This window comes from Podarcis muralis, chromosome 14, assembly GCF_964188315.1.
Source record: "Podarcis muralis chromosome 14, rPodMur119.hap1.1, whole genome shotgun sequence".
Taxonomy (NCBI): Eukaryota; Metazoa; Chordata; class Lepidosauria; order Squamata; family Lacertidae; genus Podarcis; species Podarcis muralis.
Genome location: NC_135668.1, coordinates 22,585,294 through 22,606,996, shown reverse-complemented (window position 1 = coordinate 22,606,996; position 21,703 = coordinate 22,585,294). Strand labels below are relative to the sequence as shown.

The window sequence follows — 21,703 nt, the reverse complement described above, 5'->3', positions numbered from 1 at the left end:
AAATACTGGAGGAGATCTAGGAATAGATCTGTCATTGCAGCCTCACAAGGAGTAAACACATTAAACTGTACTAACAAACTCCAGACAACTCCATGACTGGGTGATTATAAACACTGCAAATGAGCCAAAGCACACAAGGAAGCCTGTTAAACCACAGCAGGGGTGATATAGCTTTTCATCTCTTGCCAGTGTTTCTCAGACTCATTGGACGTCCATTCTAAAACGTACCTTGTTTTGTGTGTGTGTGTGAGAGAGATTTATTACTGACAAGAGGGCCCTGCAACAAAATGTTGCAGTGTGGCGTGCTCCCTAGGGGGAAAGGCTGCAGCATATCAAACTTTTTAGTTTAGAGAGAAGCAAGCAAGAGGTGGCATGATAGAAGTTTATAATATTATGCATGATGTGCAGAAAGTGGGTAGATAAAAAAGTTTTTTTCTCCCCTCTCTCATAGCACTGGAACTCATAGACATGCAAAAAATAATGTTGGAAGATTTGGGACACATAAAGAAATTATTTCATGCAGTACATTATTGAACTATGAAACAAAATCCCACAGAAAGCAGACACAGCCACTAACTCGGATGGCTTCAAAAGGGCAAGGTCGACACTGTGCAAACGCACTAGTAGGCAGGCTAAATTGGTTCCACTGGTTTGTTTGCACTGCGCTGACTGCCTCCCTTCCCCTCTTTCCCTTCCACAGGTAAGCAACAGTGCGCTACTTACCAGGAAGACAGCATAGTGATTCCACCCCACCTGACAAGCCACTTCTGATACACACATTTAAACACTCACCAAGGCTTCTTATTTGAGGTCCCGACACAAATGTGCTGAGCAGGGACTGTTCGCCACTTCTTTGCCTCGACAACAAGAGCTTCTGCATCCACCAGGCCGAATCCATACAAATGGCTAACTGAAAAGACAGGTGTCTCAGAGATTCACTGGTTTATAAAACAAACCCTTATTTTTCACAGCCTCTCAAAACTCTTCCCCTGTCCCAGCACCTTGTGGGCTTTGTTCATGTGTTTGTGCAACGCTTTCACAAAAGAACAGCTTTAATTTTCCTCCATTCAAAACCTACAAAACGTTGTGTATTTTGCGCCTCTTGTGCCATCAGCTTAGATATTCTGATCCCTCCCCTGCTTTAGTTCTAAATAATGTTGTATAAATGATTTGGATACATGACTTATTGTTATATAAATTGTTGATAGAAATAAATACAGCATTTAAAATAAAAATGGGGAACAGAACCAGATATCTAACTTCATGCTCAGCATCCAGAGGCAAAATGCAAAAGATAAAGCTAGTCTCATAGACCTGTCTCTAATACCCCATATTGCCCTATTATTAATTAAAAGTAAATTGACCCCTGACCATTAGGTCCAGTCGTGACCGACTCTGGGGTTGCGGCGCTCATCTCGCTTTATTGGCCAAGGGAGCCGGCGTACAGCTTCCGGGTCATGTGGCCAGCATGACTAAGCTGCTTCTGGCGAACCAGAGCAGCTCACGGAAACGCCGTTTACCTTCCCGCCAGAGCGGTACCTATTTATCTACTTGCACTTTGACGTGCTTTCGAACTGCTAGGTTGGCAGGAGCTGGGACAGAGCAACGGGAGCTCACCCCGTCACGGGGATTTGAACTGCCGACCTTCTGATCGGCAAGTCCTAGGCTCTGTGGTTTAACCCATAGAGCCACCCGCATCCCATTACTAATTACCGCGTAATTACTACTATTATTATTTAGACTTGTTAGACGTTTGTTACCCAAAGGTCTCCAAGTGACTTACAACACATTTAAAAACATAACAGCTTCGTATGCTCAAAACACCATAGGAATCAGAACTAAAGTCAAGGTGCAGAGCAAAGAATTCCACAAAAGCAAGACTGCAAGTGCAGTTTTCACATTTGCTAATTTTGAAAAAGTCTGTAAAGGCTTTCTAGCTGTTACATTCCTGGCTTCAAACCTTAAGCATTTCTCAATAAATACTTTGAGGTTTCAGCTGTGCTGTAATGCGTAGAGACCATTGGAAACCATCTGAAGCGGGGGATTGATAATTGATTCTTCAATGTTTTTTATGTGGTTGAAATTAATGTCAAATCAAGGTGGCGTGTGTTAACTTCCTATGAAGTGTGCATTGCTTTGCCCATCTTAAATGTTTATACAAGCTCTTCTGCCTACAGGCCAGACGAATAAAATGATTTGGGCCACTGAACTGACACAACAGTTGATATATGACTCAGCCCACCTATTAACCTGTGAGGACTGGAATGGAGATCACATCTGCAACATGTGTCCAAATCAGACTTTGGTAATGTATTTTATATTAAAGAAGTTAACCAGTATCTGTGATAAAACCTAAGCATTTTCAGTTTGACTGTAAAACTGCAAAGGAAAACTAGTGTTGTTATCTGATGCACTCTCTCTCTCTCTCTCTCTCTCTCTCTCTCTCTCACACACACACACACACACACACACACACACACACAATTGAAAGGTACTTCCTTTTGCATACATACCCATCCCTAATAAAAACAGTTTCTGGGAGGAAAAATAACGTAGAACCTACAGATTACTTTGTTTCAGAAGTAACCAAAAGTCTTACTGTAAGGATTACTTTAAAGTCACTGAAAGGAAATCCCAGAGGTAGAACTTAATTTTGACACAGGCTTGTTTTGCACCTTGGCAATAGTTTTTTGTCACAACTAAGAAAACAAAATGAAACAAAACAGAAAAAGGCAGGATTTCCCACATCGAATCACTATTCCAATCCAGTAGAAGTTAAGCCTTCTCAAAATGCTATTTGCTTTTGCATCTGTCACCACTGCTTGGATTTTGTCTCCTGAAACAGACAGGAGCTCGCAAATACCCATTGATAAAAAAGGCTTCTAAGGGGATTATCAGACCTCCGAACAACCAATAATCATTTTTCTTGGCAGGTCTGTGGGGCAAGTAATAGAAGGAGCTGTTTGAAATGGATACATGAGATCTCCAGCTCAGAAATCTCTGTGGATATTGATTTGGATTTATAACTTAATCCCACAAGCGCCGTGTGGGGAGATGCATTGCTAAGAGTAAGAAACAGAAGAATCATACAGGTTTATCGCCTAGTGGCAAGGTTTTTCTCTAAAAAAGTAGGAGTGTACATAGACTGCAACTGATATGGCTGGAGCATTCAGATGAAGGAACCTAACTGAGAATGTGTTGCACACAGACTTGGGACACACAAGGCGATCTTTGTAGGTGATCTTGTTAACCATTGGAAATATGGAGCTTCAACAGCAGAGAAAGAACTTTTGCCATTTTTAATGCTAGTTTCAAATGGCCAGGACAGGCAGGTGCAGGATAAATGCTTTCTTCACATTTAGACTACTGCAATGTGCTCTACATTGGGCTGTTCCTTGAAGATGATCCATAGACTGCAGCTATTGCAGAGTGTTGTCCCCATTTGTTGACTGACACACCTCCATTCAGCAATGCAGAAACCAAACCCAGCCCCCAAGCATGCATGTTAACTCACCTCGACGTCCAGCTCCATTTGTTTTCCAGTCGGGGGCCAAGAGGTGTCCTGGTCGAGATGTTTTAACGAGAAGGTGCTGAACGTCTCGCCAGGTCAGCAAAGGGCTAAAAGTCAAGGAAGGAAGAACAAGCCAAGGATAAGACAACATCTCTCTTGTTCTGTTGGTAGGATTTTGAAATGGCCAGGCTAAGGCTAAGGCAACAGCAGAAAACTCTCTAACATCAGTCAGTATATATAGCAAGAATTTGCCAGTATCTCCTACGGTGCCCATGAAACGGTCTCAGTAAACATCCTCTCAAAAATGCAGACTTCACAAAAGACTCTTTGCTCTTCCCACTCAGTTCCTTTTTGCACAGGCTCAGTCTCTCCTACACTGAACTTACCCCCTTAAATATGCCCCATAGAACGTCAGGATTGCACACCCACTCTCCCATCTGTTCTGAACAGAGAAGGGGTGCACATTGGCAGCGGTGTAGGTATCTTTTCCCTACTGATGGGGCATGACCATACCCATTTTGTGGTCCAGTCTCTTTTCTGCTGTTCTGGATGTGGCAGCCATTTTGTGTTGTGCCACGCCCCCGGCAACCATTTTGTGACTGGCACGCACTATACTTTGATCCAAATTCCAAATGTGTCCAGTGACCCCCAAAGGATGGCAACCCCTGGTATAGAGGAATATCAAAGTAATAGAATAGGTTTCTAATAAGTAACTCAAGCGATCCACCCCCCCCCCATTGTCATGGGTTCAAAATGGAAGTGCTTGTTTATACCAGCTAGATAAGTGGAGTTTGTATGAAGATTTTGGTATGTAACTTTTTGATTTAAGTAGTTTAGCTACCCTAAACACTTGCCTCTGAGAATGTGTTTATGTGTGTATAAGCCAAAATATTTAGAAGAATTCCAGTTACAAGCTGTCACATGGTCCTGTGATGCTTTTGCCCAGCAGGTGTTCCTTAAAGTGCCTGGAGCAAGGATGGGGAACCTTAGGCCCTATATCCGCTCTATATCCGGCCCTCTGGACACACTCTCTAGGCCACAGCCCCTCTTTCCCACCTGGCCCTCTATGCCAGAGCTTTCCAAACGTTTCATGTCGGCGACACACTTTTTAGACATGTGTAATTTTGTGACACAGCAATTCAGTTTTACTATCAAACCAGAGGTTAAACTAACCCCTTTCCAGCCCCAGGAGGAGCATGGGGAACACGACACACCAACACACCAACACACGGCAGCCAACACACAAACTTGTCGTGACACACAGTTTGGAAAGCTCTGCTCTATGCCTTCCTCAAGTGCTTTTGCTTGGTTGGAAACCCGAAATGCATCCTTCAGCTGTGACAATGCCTCTTGCTTGCCCAGATGGAGAGAGAGGTATGCATGCATGCATAGAAACCTCTGGCATTTGCAAGGCTTGAATGTAGCTTCCATTCAAAGGTCAGAGTCACATCCAACGTTGCACTCATTTTTGCCTCTGGCCCCACCCTGTGCTCTCACACAGCCTCTGGAACTATCCCTATCAGCCCTTCTAAGATTATACAATAATCTGTTAACTATACAAAAATCATTGGAGATGCATTGCAACGATCAGTGCAGGTCTTGTGTTGCCTTTTGACCAGATCTACTATTATCAGTGCACACATATAGGAAATGATGCGGAGTGCTCCCATAACTTTTTCCGGGGTGACTTAAGTTGTGTTTTCCACGAAGTATTTAAAAGAACTTGTACACCATTCTCTTGAAATTGAAGCCCCTTGTATTTTCAGGGTTCCTAAATTCTTAGCTTTGGAGCATCCAGCGGCTGAAAAAGCTCCCTTTGTCATGATGCTTCAGCAGCTCTAGGATGCTGGAGACGGGGACCCTGCTGCAGAAATAGCAATAGCTCTTTGGATTCCTGTGACCCTGGTTCGCTCCACTACTGCCTATGCAGTTCTCTGGGTGAAAAGTTTTCCCCATTCCCTGACCTGGAGAGACAGATTTGTAATTATAGCAAAGCATTTAGCAACGGGAAAATGTTAATTCATTTGCTCCCCGGCAATAAAAAAGGAAACGTCTCAGCACTCAGCATCGCTTAACGCGCCTGATCCCGGGTACTTAATGGTGCATTTTATGTCAAGAGCTAAACAATTCCAAAATTTACAAGCTTAACCTTCTCCAATGTACTGGTCACGAAGACTGCACTCCTTTCAAACTGCGTTCACACAAGTGTTTAAGAATTGAGCCAAGCCACCCCAAAACGCAGGGCGTGGGGAGCGAGGCCACCGCTGCCAGCTCTCTTTGTGCTGGCAAGACACTTCCACATCCCCAGTCACAATAATGTAACAAATTAACCGTCTCGACTGCTGTGAGCTCACAGCAGCCGACAATATATTAGCGACGAGAGCCAAAGTCACAGCATGGGAGTATTAAAAGTAGTCAGCAGTCTGAGCTCGGGGGTTCATTTTCCCCACCCCTCCTAATTCTAAAAATAAAACAAAGCTGGAAAAAAGTCTATTGCTATGCAAAAGAAACCAGGGAGAGAGGTTTTAAGAAAAGCCCTGCCAGATCAGACCAAAGGCCCATCGAGTCCAGCATCCGGCTCTCACCGTGGCCAACCAGAAGAACACAAGCAGGACCCGAGTGCGACAACATTCTCCCTGCTAGTGACTCCTAGCAACTGGTACTCAGAGGCACACCCAGAGACACTGATGCTGTAGGGAGCATATCACTATCACGACTAGGAGCTGCTGGTAGCCTTATCTTCCAAGGGTTTTTTCTAACGCACTTTGAAAGCCATCCAGGTTGGTGGCCATTATCACTACATCTTGTGGCAGTGAAGATGCAGCAAAGTTATGGAAGCTGATGCCTGCCCCCTTAGTGGAAGATGGGGCAATGCTTTTCAGGGGTTCCACGCAAGCCTATCCAGGGAAGGTGTGCTGCTCAATGAGAAGGTTCACGATTTAGGCAAGTCCATCCAGACACACAGAATCTTGTTTTTTAGCTTATCGTTGATTTCAATCTTTTTTTAAAAAAAATGTTTTAAATAGTTGTTTTTACTGATGAATTCATCGCCTTGTTCTTTCTTGCTTTGAGGGTATTTTGCCCCTTACAATCAAGCAGTATATGAATTTTGTGAAATAAAATAAACCAACGAAATCATAGAATTGTGAAGTTGGAAGGGACCCTGAGGAAGGAATATGCAGCTGTCCCATATGGGGATCGAACCTGCAACCTTGCCATTATCAGCACCATGCTCTAACCAACTGAGCTACCCAGGCTGCAGACAAACTTCATCAGTGACAGCTTGGCATACTCCAGCTGTCCCAGAGCATCAGAGACAGTTCATTTCTGCTTAAGGCACCAAAGGAACCTTCCCCAGGTACCTTCCAGATGTTTGGGGCTACATCTGTCATCGGCCCCAGACTGCTCAGATGGGAGCTGTAGTTTGAAACATCTGGAGGGCAGGCTTACGAGAGTCTCAGTCTGCAGCTCCTTCTTATGCTCTTGTACATAACTTCAGAAAGCAATTATATGCAATTCATGGAAAGCAGCACACTTGAAAACCAATGGTTTGTTGTACTGCCTTCCTCAAATGTTCCATCTCCCCTGTGTCCTGCTCCCCAGAGAAGCCTCTTGCTTTTAACAACAAATCTACAAACTGCGAGAGAAATAAACGGAGCTCTTACTTGGCCTCCAGAGCCAGAGCGATGATCCCTGCCACCATGGGGGCAGACACAGAGGTGCCAGTATGTCCATCTGTACAACGTTTCCGCAGATCGGTGGTAACCTAAGGAGAAAGTCAGTGCAGCTATTAGCAGGGAGTGGAGGTGGCAGAGTGGTTCACACTCAGGCCCACTGGGACTGGAAGGCCAGAAGGTGGGGAGGTCAACAGCAGGTGGCGCCAGAGCTAATGTCAAGCAGGGCCGGCTCATTCCAGGTTTGTCTGCACCCTGCTCCCTGCTTGAATTCTACAAGCGCAACCCTGAGACTAAGGAGGAGGGCAAAGCTGACAGTCGGTGTCATCCTCTGGACTGGATGAAAAAAGGAAGGTGGGCACTTGGGGGGTGGTACTGGCTGAAGGCAGACTAAAACCTATTGGGGCAGTGACCCATTTGTCATAATGGACCAACCTCCACTGTGCCCAGCTTCTGTACAGCTGGCCAAGGCCAAGGCAGTCTGTAGCCCTCAAGAGTAAGTCAGAGCAAGATTTTACAAGGTAGACACTGACCATCTCCTGATTGATGGATCACATTTATATCCCACCTTTTCTCTATGGAGCTCAAGGGGGCATACATAGTTCTCTTCCCCATTTTATCCTCAAAACAACCCTGCAAAGCAGGTTAGCGTGAGAGTTAGTGACTGGCCCAAGGTCACCCGGTGAACTTCATGCCTTCAAAAGTATGAAGGATTTGCTCCATCCTAATTCCTAGTTCTGACTCCAGTAGAGTCGTACCTTGGAATTTGAATGGCTTAGTTGCCGAACGTTTTGGCTCCCACTGAGAGCCAGTGTGGTGTAGTGGTTAAGAGCGGTGGACTCGTAATCTGGTGAACTGGGTTCGATTCCCCGCTCCTCCACATGCAGCTGCTGGGTGACCTTGGGCCAGTCACACTTCTCTGAAGTCTCTCAGCCTCACTCACCTCACAGAGTGTTTGTTGTGGAGGAGGAAGGGAAAGGAGAACGTTAGCCGCTTTGAGACTTCTTTGGGTAGTGATAAAGTGGGATATCAAATCCAAAAATCCAAATCCAAACAATCGAAAACCGGAAGTGAGTGTTCTGGTTTGCAAACGTTCTTTGGAACCCAAACGTCCGCAGCTTCCAATTGGTTGCAGGGGCTTCCTGCAGTCAATCGGAAGCCACGCCTTGGTTCCCAAATGTTTTGGAAGTCAAACAGACTTCCGGACCGGATTCCGTTCAACTTCCAAGGTACATCTGTAGTCAATCTCAGGGACGCTTGAGTTGGAGAACTCACATCCCAAGTTTTGGTTGGGGGGGGGGGTAAGGTTTCCCACAGCCCAGGCAGTCAACTGGCTTCACCGTCTACTTACAATTTGCCGCTCATAGAAAGCCCCGCTGCTGTAGGTGGTAGCAATGGTGGAGGCACACTCCTCTAGGTACCACGGCTTGTTCCCGTTCTCCGTGGTGCTGCTGACGGAGATGGTGTAGATGCTGTTGGTGTATCCATCGCAAGAGCAGTGGTCCCCTTCTCTTCCACCGTTCCCAGAGGCCCAGACAAATATGGAACCCCTTCCTCTACGGCCCTGAGTGTTTGGAGTGAGGAAATGGAAACAGAAAGCAATATGTCATTGGCTGGCGCTGGCCTGGATTCCTACATCTCCACAAGATTTAAGTTTTGGAAGGATGCATCTTCTACAACTTCCTTCCGCAACTTCAGGGATCAGGAAATGACTGGCCCCATTCCCTCTTGTGGGTCCCACTGTTGCCACAAGGGGGGTCACTCTCAGTGAAAATAAGGGCTACTAACAACTGTCTGGGTTTTTTTTCCTGCCTTTCAACGTGGTTGCTTCAGTATGGTGTCGCCTCAAAACTTTGTCTCGCAGGCTTGCGACAGAGTATGTCTTCCACTGGTGGCTGGTTTTCTAGGACCTATACCTCAATGAGCGAGGGGTTGCCAAGCTCAGAGGGGTGTACTTGCCGCAGGCTGGGGGCAGTAGAGCTATCACCACCCTCCCAACAATTAGCCCAAAGTTGACCACTTTGCAAACTCTGGGCTAGGGGCACAGCGTCCAGTGACTGTCTGAATAGACGCTCCAGGTGTTTTTGACTCCCATCATGGGTGTTATAGCACAAAACACCTGGAGGATACGAAGAACATGAACAGAAGAGCGTAAGAAGAGCCTGCTGGATCAAGTAAGCCCATCTAGACCAGAATCCTGCTCTCACAGTGATCATGCAAAGTCTTCAAGGAGGACTTGACCAAACAGAGCTCTGCCTTCCTGCGTATCCTAGAGGGATTCAGAGCTGTGCCCAGAGGTATTCAGAGGCATACCACCTCTGAAGGCTAGGCATTGTCATTGTGGTTGGTAGCTGCTGACTAGAGGTTGGAGAAGGCAGGAATCGGCTGGCAACCCCCTGCCAAAGCAGCCAGAAACATTAAGATCCCTATGCGAAATGCGGACCGAAAACGAAAAACACCCAAGAAGAAGGTTATGAACAATGCGCTGCATTTTCCCCACACCTTTTTAATGCCTTGCTCAAATGCTTGCTTGGCCAGAGGGCCAGGCCCATCGACTGTCCGCCCATCGTCGTCAGGGCCCCAGCTTGCGCTGTAGATGTGGATGTATTCAGGTTTGGTGCCAATCGCCTTTGCTTCCACCACATCTGTCACGTCGCCGTCTAACATCCGAATGCCTAAAAGCACCCCCCCCAAATTAAAAAAAAAAAGTATCAGGCGTTAGAGCTTCAAGGTCCCCCCCCCCTTTTTTTTTCTTTTCCAGAAGAGCTGGAGGACTGCAATCAAAGGCTTTTGTTCTGAGGCATGAAAAGATGCTTTCAATCTTGAATGGCCCAAAACAATTGCAACTTGTGCTCTCAGTTTGCCAGCTTGTTTTGGATGTGCTCTTTCTCCCCCCCCCCCCCTCCAGAGTTGCTGATTCAACTGCATATTGGAAGTAGCTTTCTTGGCACAACAGGAAAAAGCGACACAAAGCCAGTGACGCATGTGACTTTTCTTTCAAAACTATGAAAGCCACTTCCAGATGACACAGAACTCTTCTTCAAATGGCAACTACTACATTGCTGTCTTCTACGCCCAAAATCAGCATTTCACCACTGCCTTCAACTGTCTGGGCTGGCAGTTCAGAAGCAAGCTGGAAAGTTTGTAGGCAGCCATGTAGGCAGGGTGGGTTGCTTTTACCATGGTTTAGTTCAACAAACCATGAGTTGCCATGAATACAAGCAACCAAAGCATGGCTGATTTCTCCAACACTTGGGTTTTGTTTTCTAGCTGCCTTGTTGCTCTGTAGCTTGGCAGGCATCTGGGATGGGGTAGCAAAACGAAGCACGGTTAAGCAAGGCTGTTGGGTTTGGCTCAACCACAGTGGACAAGCCATGGTTCATAAGCCAAAAACTTCACATTGTGCTTTGTTGATGGAAAACAAACTACAGTAAAGTTGATGGGTTGGGTTCAGTCATTCAAACAAACCACAGTGAGACTTAACAAACCATATGCAAACAAGGCCAGTAGTTGTATCTTTATCTGCAGGGTGCCTCCAGACTGTCACTATTTTGTAGGAGGGATTCAAGCACATACCAGAATTTTAGATTTGTACAGTTCAAGTGGATTAATGGGCTCTGCCCGGCACCTTAGTGCAAAAAATCCTCTTTTTAAAAGAATCAGGCTTGGAGAGTGACGGGGAAAAGCATTGAAAAGTGCGGGATTAATGAATGTCCAAGGGGAAGATGTATAACCAGCCTGCCAACAAATAAGGATAAATGCAAGACGAATGTTCATTGTTGTACAACTGCCTGGCAAACAAATCAGAACGGATGCTTAATAAAGACCGGATATAATCCAATACCTGCATGAGCTTTGTGCAAGCAAATCAGAACGAATGCTCAATGAACAGGGCTTTAGGAGGGACCGCAATGTTCCTAGTTTTGGTCTACAGGACGCAATAATAAAAGTCAACCAACCATAACTGAGTGAGCTAACAATGACCATTCCAGAGAAAATGCTAAGATAGAAACAGCCTGAAATTTGGACCAGATCCAGCTTCCACACAGTCTTGAGAAGGGCCCTCAGATAAAATGCTCCCCAGTAATAAGATTTCCAATTCTTGAATAACCACAGGCAAATCGCAATTTGGCCATATCTGCAACTTGAAAAGACGATGGCTTTGTCCCTAATTCTGGTATGCCTCAGGCAACGCCTTCAAAAATTAGAATAAACAAGAAATCGCTGGGGGTGGCGGGAAGATACATTCCTTCATTTAGGAAACCAAAAGATTTATGGAATTTCTACAGGGGGCTAAAGCCATTTGTTTGTGAAATCCGGGGGGGGGGTGTCTAAATCTCCGAGGCTGACTTTGAACATGATCAAGCGATTAACTGGCCCTAGCTCCCCTGGATGAGGATGAGAAGGGGCACGATCCGCTGGGAAGCCTCCAGCGCAAGCCTGATCAAAATGAATGGCATTCATGCAGCAGCTGCTCGTGTTGGGTTGCACCCAAAATCTTACTTGCAGTTGAAAATATTTTTTCAAACAGACAGAAATACAGCCAAGCAAACAGGAAGACAAAATTACAAACAGCAGAGCTCGAAAATATATATATATATATATATATATATATATATATATATATATTTGCTTTCGTAGATTTTCACGGGTATAGGAATGCAGGTTTTGGTGTCCTCGGGTGTCTTCCCGTGTAAAAGTTGGGGTGTCTAGGCGACGTTTCGACGAGGTCTCACTCGTCATCTTCAGGCTGGTGCTTTCGGCTTCTTGTTACTGGAACAGAGCAGGATCTCAGTGTTTGAGTTCCTATAAATACTGTTGAGGAGGTGTGGTGTATAGCCTCCAATGTTCTGGGCCGAGAGGAAGTTCCCAGGCTAGTGTGCCTTTTCTTCTTTTGTTCCTTAATTGCTTGAGGGATATCTTGAGTGATTTCTTGAGTGATATCCTGAGTACCACTTAGGTGGGTCATTAGGTGTGGATTAGTTGCTAAAGCCTTTGTGTCTTGACCTCTTGAACTTTGTGAAGAGTTTTTCTGAGAAGATGGCTGTACTGCACTTAGTTGTGCTCTGGCTTGGCTTCGTGTATAGGGGCGAGCTGTGGTTTTGTGGCCTGTGCCAGCCAGATCTGTGTAGGGATTGCAGGGGGGTGCAGCATCCGGAGGTGCCACCATGGTTTGGCTACTGGATGGTGTCTGTAATTTATCTGTGGAGAGGGTCTGGGTTTGGGTCTGGTGTGGTTGATTGGTGATGGCGTTCTGTGTGCCTCTGGATCTGGTGTCAGTTTTTGTGGGGAGGGCTAATTTCCAGATGTCTGGCAAGCGGGATGTGTCGTCACGCTTGTTCATGTTGTGAGGGTGTTTCTCTATCTCGATGGCTTCCATGATTATTCTCTTGTGGTGATGTTCCATGTTAGAGAGCAATTTGGAATCTGCAAAATTAATTTCGTGTCCTGTTTCTTTCATGTGTTGGAAAAGAGAGGAAGTTTTTTCTTCTTTTTTGACGGCATTCTTGTGTTCTGCGATACGTGCATTTATTCGTCTGTTTGTTTGTCCAATGTACGTGGCTGGGCAGACTTCCTTATATCAAGGGCACTACAGATAAAATTAGCAAAATCCTCCATAAACACAATATCAAAACAGCCTTTTGCGCCAACCAAAAGATAGCCAATATCCTCAGAAACCCCAAGGATAAAATCCAGTTGGAAAACCAAGGGGTCTATGAAATACCCTGCAAAGTCTGCCCAGCCACGTACATTGGACAAACAAACAGACGAATAAATGCACGTATCGCAGAACACAAGAAGGAGCTGAAGAAGGAACCAGGGGAGAAGCCTCAGAGTGCGGTGGGGACCTTCAGTCCTCACATTTTCCACATTGGGGCAAGACCTACTGGGAAGAGTTGCTGTGATCACTAGGCCTGCACTGTTTATTTGAATAAAGAGTTGACTTCACCCACACCGGTATTTTTTATTGCTGACCTACTCCTGACGCCGGCTCCTGACAAGACCATGTGGTTCATCTAGCGCAATCCCCAGCAATGCAGGGATCTTTTGCCCAACGTGGGGCTCAAACCCACAACCTAGAGATTAAGGGCCTCCTGTTCTACAGTGAGCTATCCCTTTGCCTCTTTCAAAGCTCTTATTGTCATGTACAAATCTATCGCACAAGCTGGCTCTCAAAACAATTCCTCTGACATTTTATTTATTTATTAAATTTGTATTCCACCTCTCATCACGAGTGAGCTCAGGGACAGATCACAGCAATATAAAAGGAAACATAAAAAGGGAATAAAACTCAAAACGTATCATTAACACATCCATCTGTCGCAAGTCCGCAAATATTCAGATGCAGGTCTGCTCAAAGGCCTGGAGGAATCGAACTGTCTTAACCAGTGCCAGAAAACAGACATGAGTTGGCACCAGAAGGTTGGGGAGGCAATTCGATTACCAGGCAGCCATTGTGAGATGGTCCTGTGACAGGTCATAGATCTCCTCAGTTAGGCCACATGTGCACTATGCTTTTAAAGCATCATCATACCACTTTAAGCAGCCATGGCTTCCCTCAAAGAATCTTGGGAACTGTAGTTTGCTAAGGGTGCTGACTGTTAATAGGAGACACACACCCTTCCCCTCACAGAGCTGCAATCCTACAGTTCACTAGGGAGAAAAGAGTGACTCCTAGACCACTCTGAGAATTGTAGCTCTCCAACCATCAGCTGATCGTCTAGACAGGCAAAAACGGGTCACCTGACATCAGGTGATAAACAGGTGGCTGGCCCCACCCACCTATGAAACTTGGCCCATGGTCCATGGGCAGGTGTGTAGGAGATAAGAACCCAACTGACCAGTCAGATCCAGTTCCCCACCCTAGTCCTAACAGGAAGGCAAAACAAAGAGGAGTGGTGCTCGAATTTCCAGAGGGGAGAAAAGTCACATGAGCAAGACAGAAGGAAATAACCAAATCAATCAATGTCTGATCCTTTCGCCAAAGCATTTATGCTATTACAAACCCAATTAAGCCAGACCATAAACATTTCCACGCCAGATCAGCCCAAAAGTTCATTTAGTTAAGCTTTCTACTGCCAACATCTGCCAGCCAAGTGCTTCCAAAATGTTGATGGCCACCCTCTACTGTTTTTGACCTGAGAGAAGGAGTCCACTGCTGACATTAATGAGGGATTGAACATCTATTCTTCATGAAAGGCAATGCTAACGCACTCAGCGTTGAAAGTGACTTGCAGATACGCACCTGGGAGGATGAAACCTCCATTTCAGTCACTCTGGCCTTGAGTGTTTGGTGGATCAAGGCTGTGTTCACAGATCCAGACACCACCGATTGCTTTCATAGCTATTTACAGGAAGTCCCTTTAGAAAGAGAGAATCTTTATAACAGGATATGGATTTGGCATGGATGGGCTGGTGGTGCCATTACTTAGGACACTGTGAGCTTCAGCAAGCGGCTAGGAATGTCCACATAGGTTGCACTGCCACGAGGCTGTGTTTTTGCTTGGGCGCTGGAGGTGGGAGATTTAGATCAGGAAAACAGCACAAGGGGAAGGGTTAACTCAACTCTCTCCCAGCAGCATAGATGTGAACTTACTCAGGACAAATCCATAGCTGTTTTAACTATTTTGAGACTTTTAGCAGAGTTTGGCCCAAATTTATCTCGGATTAAAAATGAAAGGAAGTTGCTTCAAGCATGAGGGCTCAAGTTGGGTAGAGAGAACTGGGAAACGTGCACTGAATCCAAACCTATCTTCTCTTCTCTTGACCTGTGTGCTGAACTGCAGGGAGGATTCTAACTGCATTGGAAAGGGACACAGCTCAGTGGTATAGCATCTGCCTTGCATACAGCAGATCACAGATTCAGTCCCAGGCATCTCCAGGTAAGGCTGGGTGTGTCCCACCTGAAACCCCGGAGAGCCACTACCCGTCAGTGTAGACCAGCCTTCCTCAAGCTTGGGTCCCCAGATGTTGTTGGACTACAACTCCCGTCTTCCCTAGCTGGCAGGACCAGTGGTCAGGGATGATGGGAGTTGTAGTCCAACAACCTCTGGGGGCTCAAGCTTGAGAAAGGATGGTACAGGCAATTCTGAACTAGATAGACGAAGTCTCCGTATAAGGCAGCTTCCTATGTACCTAATCCTCTCTTCAATTGGAAACCCTGACTGCAGGTTTTTCCCAATCCTGGGAAGGATTCTAGCCATGATCCAGCTGAATATAGCTAGAATCCACATTCAGTCCTGCGAATTGAACCACGTTGAGGACTTTTTTCAAAACAATCAAGCAGTGAAATAAATAACATTGAAAGATCAAGAAAGGATCTGGTGTACCCAGGGACATTAAAGGTAAAGGTAAAGGTACCCCTGCCCGTACGGGCCAGTCTTGACAGACTCTAGGGTTGTGCGCCCATCTCACTCAAGAGGCCGGGGGCCAGCGCTGTCCGGAGACACTTCCGGGTCACGTGGCCAGTGTGACATCGCTGCTCTGGCGAGCCAGAGCCGCACACGGAAACGCTGTTTACCTTCCCGCTAGTAAGCGGTCCCTATTTATCTACTTGCACCCGGGAGTGCTTTCGAACTGCTAGGTTGGCAGGCGCTGGGACCGAACAATGGGAGCGCACCCCGCCGTGGGGATTCGAACCGCCGACCTTTCGATCGGCAAGCCCTAGGTGCTGAGGCTTTTACCCACAGCGCCACCCGCGTCCCTACCCAGGGACATTAGGACCCTATTTTAAGCTAGCACAATTTCTTTTGCATGTCTGGTGAAGGCTCAGTTCAAGTATTCCAGTTTAAAACTGGTCTGTGGCTAGGCTAGCTGCCTTACCCCTCCCACACTCCCGGCTTTTCTTTCTCTGAATCAACCTGCCAATGCCTGTGAATCAGGCTTATTAAAGTTAACAGGGGCAGGCATAAGAGCGAGGAATGCATCACCTTAATTCCCAAGCACATAACATCCGCCGCAGTTAGCAGAGCCAACAATCAAAGCCCGGAGTAGAAGCCCAAACTGCGGGGGGAATCTATAGGTTGTCAGAGTGAAGTAGAGGTTAAAGAGAGGAGATGGGAAGGAGAAGGAATAAATCAGCCACTTCCCACGGTGCGAGCAATAAAAGCTTCAGAAGGCGCACAGCTTTAAAGGAGGGAGTGTGAGGAAGAAAGATGGGCTGGCATCCCCTTTTTGTTTATTGAGCGGTAAATGTATTGTGCCCTCGGCAGAAGCAAAAAGAAGAGGGAAGGAAATGCAAGGGCAATGAGGGATCGGAAAGTAAAAGAAAAAGAATTGGACTGTGGCAGATAGGACTCCGCATCAAGCTGAGCACAATCCTCACAAGGGCTACCAGTCTGACCTGAAGTCTCCAAGTTTGCCTGGTCCCCTCCAGGTGAATCTGCTGGTACCCAAGGGTGCCTTCAATTTATATATATATTAAGAAGGCGCTGTGTGTCCAGCTTTAGCCCAGCAGGACCTGGCTATAAATTATAGTGTAGACACTTGGGCTGGGGTTGCCCTCCTGTGCTCACCTCTCCCAATTAACCCCAGTCTCCAGGGCCTATCCTGTAACATCACCCTACGTCTCACGTTTCAGCCCCAATATCTCAGGGTTGGTATGCTGCTGATCTGGCAAGCCTAGTTCTTACCAGCTGTAGTTTTTAGCAATCTATTTAGATTCGCTTCTGGTGAATCCACAAAATGTACAATGCTCCCCATGCCCCCTAATATAAATAAATCACTATTTAAAAATAAATAAATTGGCTGGGTAATTATTATTTTTTTAACAGGCTTCCCCAACCTAGAGGACTCTGGATGTTGTGGGACTTAAACTCCCATCCGTTCCAGCCAGCACGGCCAATGGGCAGGGATGATGGGAGTTGTAGTCCAGCAATATTCAGGATGCATCCTACTTGTCCCATGCTATCTACTCATAGGGCTGCCACACATCCAAATTTTTCCAGACATTACCGGGATTTCAAAGGCGGAAATGACGTACAGGATGAATTTTCGAAAGGCGGCGCTTTGCCCTGTTTGTTTGGTGTTTTTGCAAAAAACAAAACAAAACAAAAAACTCAACATTTTTTGGGGGGAGGGGGGTCCTGGTTTTTTACTTTTTGAAATATGGCAACCCTATCTCCGCATGGATCCGAGGGGTTTTCTGTTTGCCATGCCACTTTCCCCAGGAAAACCTGCTCTTTACCAATGAATCAGAGCAAATGGCAACCCGCAGAAAGTCCAATTGATGTGTGTTCCAAATCAGTGGTAAACAACTGGTTTTCCTGCAGGAAAGAGGCAGGACAAGCAAAATCATAGAAGAGCTTTCAGAGGGCAACAGGTTGAGAGGGCTGTTTCAAAAGGGGATGGAAAACTGCCTGCAGTGGCTACTTCTGTAGCTCAACATGCTCTGGATTGCCAGTGTGCAACTCAGCTTTCATATAAGTTGATGCATCTTCATAAGAAAGGAGAGATAGAGAGAGGAACATCTGAGATTCCTAGACCGTCCTTGTGCTGACCTGTAGATCTTCCTTCAGTGTTAGACTGTTGACCTCACTTCCTATTTATTTTCTTCTTCTCCACACCTCCCTCCCTCATGAGAGCAGACATACTTTAAGCTCTCTAGATGCAAGAGGAAACATGGCCCAAAGCATCTCTACCATTGTTAGACGGAACTAAGCTATTTCCTATCAAAGATGTATTTCCATTAATAAACATAGCTTTCTTATTTTCCTAAACCCAGAGACTTGGTGGGATTGTATCCAGGGCAAAGTGTGCTGCTCCAACAGGGGTTCTGTATGCAGTTGCTGCTGAGCATGCAACTCCAAATGCTAACACGCAAAGCAAGTAAGAAAATAAATCCTCCTCTGGATACATCAAACAAGTTCCATCTCAGAGTTCTTACCAAGGCGCAGCCATGCCCTTTCAGCCCCTCCTCTGGCACTGTGCAGTGGAACAAGAGGATTATAGGGGCGAAAGTTACTCAGTTGCAACAAGTTACATAGCTGCCTAGCTGGAAGGGAACTTCCCTGTCAACATGCATCCAGTTTGCACCTCCAAAATGTCCCCAGTCCAGTGGAAGAGAGGAATGAGAGGTCAGTGGAAGTCAACAGATGTAAACAGAAGAGGTTTCAATTTCCTTTACTGTGCAAAAGATCTAAGAGCAAGCGAATTCAGCATTGCAAAAATACAATAATTTCATATTCAGTTAACAAACAAAAGCACTCCCACTACCAGTGGGGGAGAAATTCAAGTGAATTCGAATTTAAAGGTGAACCTACATAATCCACACTTTCCAAAACAATGTGAGAAGCGAAAAACAAGCATCCTTCAAAATCCACACTACTCTGAATTCTGCAATACAATTCTCCAGCCAAGTGATGTGTGCAAAAATAAATATACAGGTAGCGTCCATAAAAACGCGCATGTTGGTGAAAACAGCACACAGAAATGCCTTGTTTTAGGGGGAATTGCTGTGGAAACAAATAAGCCCTAACACACCAGGGACATCTTTACGAAACTTAAAATGCACAAGAAAGGGACCAAAACAGCACACAATTCTTACACAGGAAAAGAACAAAAATGCCCTAATAAGGGATTTTACAGCATGAGGAAAGCTGTGGGGTTACTTAAGGACTTTAGGGTGCGGGCAGAGGAGGACTTAACCGTTAGAAACTAAAATTGTGGGTATTGTTCTATGTTCATTTATTGGGAAGCTGTATATACTGCCCTCCAGCAAAACTTCCAGGGTGGTTTAGAAAAAGCCATGGAGGATTTATAGCAGAGCTTAGAGAATTGTGTCTCTTAGGTAAAAATTTAGGACCCACCCCCAAATGCCAGATTTAGAGGCAAAAAAGAGACTTGTGGATGAGGAATATTTGTTAGCCAGGGGGTTAGCCAGAAGCCTTCGGAGAGGGGTGATGAGGGCCAACACTCAGTGCTACTTTCTCAAATCAACCCTCCAGAAAAGCTGATTGCAGACCACTGATTGCAGAAACGTCTTCCTTACCTCCAATTCTTGCATTGTATGCAATTCCCACTATGCAGTTGGAGTTGTTTGCGGACGCTGCCACTTCCCCGGCACAACGGGTGCCATGCCTGGGGAAAGAATACAGAGAATGTTATTTCTCTTTCAGAAATCAAATACAGTCATACCTTGGAAGTCAAATGCCTTGGAAGTCAAATGTTTTGGCTCCCAAACGCAGCAAACCCGGAAGTGAGTGTTCCGGTTTGCAAATGTTCTTTGGAACCCAAACGTCCGTCGTGGCTTCTACAGCTTCCTATTGGCTGCAGGAGCTTGCACCTTGTTTTCCAAACATTTTGGAAGTCGACTTCTGGAATGGATTCCGTTCGACTCCCAAATAGATATATATTTGGAGGGGGGACAGAGGGAGCAGACTGCATGTGTAGGGAACACTGAGCTTTACCCCACATGCAGTCTGCTCCCTCTATCCCCCCTCCAAATATATATATATATATATATATATATATATATATATATATATATATGCAGGTTTTGGTGTCCTCGGGTGTCTTCCCGTGTAAAAGATGGGGTGTCTAGGCGACGTTTCGACGAGGTCTCACTCGTCATCTTCAGGCTGGTGCTTTCGGCTTCTTGTTACTGGAACAGAGCAGCTGTTCTGTTCCAGTAACAAGAAGCCGAAAGCACCAGCCTGAAGATGACGAGTGAGACCTCGTCGAAACGTCGCCTAGACCAGTGTTTCCCAACCACTGTTCCGCGGCACACTAGTGTGCCGCGAGATGTTGCCTGGTGTGCCGCGGGAAAAATTAAAAAATTGAAAGATTTTTTTTTTTAAAGTCAAATTTTCGATTGGGGTGCCGTCACTAGATGACCCCTGGGGTTCCCTCCCTCCCTCCCGCTCTGCGCCTCCCTCCTCCTCCTCCTCCTCCTCCTCCTCCGGGGAGGCCCTTCCTGGCTCTCGGCCAAGGCTTGGCGGCTGCCACTCACTCACTCGCTCGTCCACCCGTCCCTCCATCCCTGCACCCGGCCTCTCCCCCTCCGTCCCCGGCGCGGGGGCTGCCGGGATCCGTAGTCCCCTCACCCTTGGGCTCCGCGCCCGCGCGGGGTGCGCAAACTACGTTTCCCAGCGTGGCCTGGCGGGCCGGGCGTTTTGTTTGAAGCGCTCTTCTCCCGGCCATGGAATGAGCGCAGCGGCGGCTGGGCGGGCAGGGCTCTTCCGCGCAGACCCCGCGCAGCCTGCCTGCGCCCCCGCGGAGATCGGGCGGCAGGATGGAGCCCGGGGATCCCTGTGGAGGCGGAGGCTGCCCCCCAGGTAGGGCTGCGTTGGGGGTTTTTTATTTTTGCAATGCTGCATCCGCGCCGGAGGGGACGCATCGGACCGCGGGGAGACCCCTTGGCGGGCGTGCAAGGCAATGCATGCGTGCAGGCGTTGCATGGAGTGCAGTGCAATGCAATGGCAACGCGGCGCCCTGCATGCATGCATGCAACTTCCACCGGCGCTCCGGACTTGGCAGGTGAGGGGGGTCCCCAGTGGGCGGCAGAGAGAGCCGGGAGGGCGAAGGGGAGCCGGGGGGGAGCAGCGCTGCTCCCCGAGCCAAGCCGAGCCCGGGGGGAAACTTCGGCGTCGTTGCGCCGGGTGTTGGAAGCGGAGGCTGGCGGGGGCCCCTCACCTGCAAAACCTGGTCGCCTCTCATATATTTCGTGCATTGCATTCATCGCCCGCTTTCTCCTCCAAGGAGCTCCCGGGGGCGCGCGTGGTTCTCCCTGTGTTATCCTCGCAACAACAGCCCTGCGAGGTGGGTCAGGCGAGTGGCCCAAGGGAGCACCCAGGGATTGTCCTGGCCAGGTGGGGTGATTTGAACCCTGCTCTCTGCCCGGTCTTCGTCCTCATTTAGCCCCCACATGTGCATGACTGTGCATGACTGAGGTTTTCCCCCCTCGTCTTGGCTATGGTGTGAGTCTGTGCTGTTAATTAATGGGGTTCTGCCTTCGGAGAAGATGAGCCAGCCCTCAAGGAGGTGATTATGTAATTTGCTAGCAATTCATGTCCCTCCCGGCGTGACGCTGCGCGCTGACGTCACGAGGCTGTAATGGTGGTGTGCCTCGAGATTTTTTTCATGAAACAAGTGTGCCTTTGCCCAAAAAAGGTTGGGAAACACTGGCCTAGACACCCCATCTTTTACACGGGAAGACACCCGAGGACACCAAAACCTGCATTCCTGTACCCGTGAAAATCTACGAAAGCATATATATATATATATATATATATATATATATACGCATATATATATATGCGAGGACACCAAAACCTGCATATATATATATATAGTGCCATGACTCCAGACCACTTCAAAATTACATGGTGGTGTCTGAACTGTCTTTTTTTCTAAATAAAAAAAAAATGGTGACGCATTGAAATATGCAACAGCCCGATTTTCATCTTTAAGCAATTCAGTTCAGAAAAAGCTTTACCACTCCATTCTGAAGAATGCTATCTCTGCACATATACAAGTGTTTGCGTGAAAGAGTATACATTTGTTGATTTGTATCTCTCAA

At 46.8% G+C, this 21,703-nt stretch overlaps 1 protein-coding gene across 3 annotated transcripts in view; it reads right to left on the bottom strand.

Moving 5' to 3' along the window:
- Positions 1-21,703, bottom strand: part of PCSK6 (proprotein convertase subtilisin/kexin type 6) — a 110,273-nt gene that overhangs the window by 45,814 nt on the left and 42,756 nt on the right. For all 3 annotated transcript variants that reach the window (XR_003703772.2, XM_077918974.1, XM_028707199.2), the window contains exons 6-11: positions 19,175-19,263; positions 9,688-9,860; positions 8,537-8,749; positions 7,177-7,277; positions 3,515-3,618; positions 793-910 (exon numbers count right to left, since the gene is read on the bottom strand). Coding sequence is in view for 2 of the 3 variants with exons in the window: in XM_077918974.1 (XP_077775100.1) it covers positions 793-910; positions 3,515-3,618; positions 7,177-7,277; positions 8,537-8,749; positions 9,688-9,860; positions 19,175-19,263 (798 nt within the window). In the remaining variant the exon portion in view is untranslated. The remainder of the gene's footprint in view (positions 1-792; positions 911-3,514; positions 3,619-7,176; positions 7,278-8,536; positions 8,750-9,687; positions 9,861-19,174; positions 19,264-21,703) is intronic.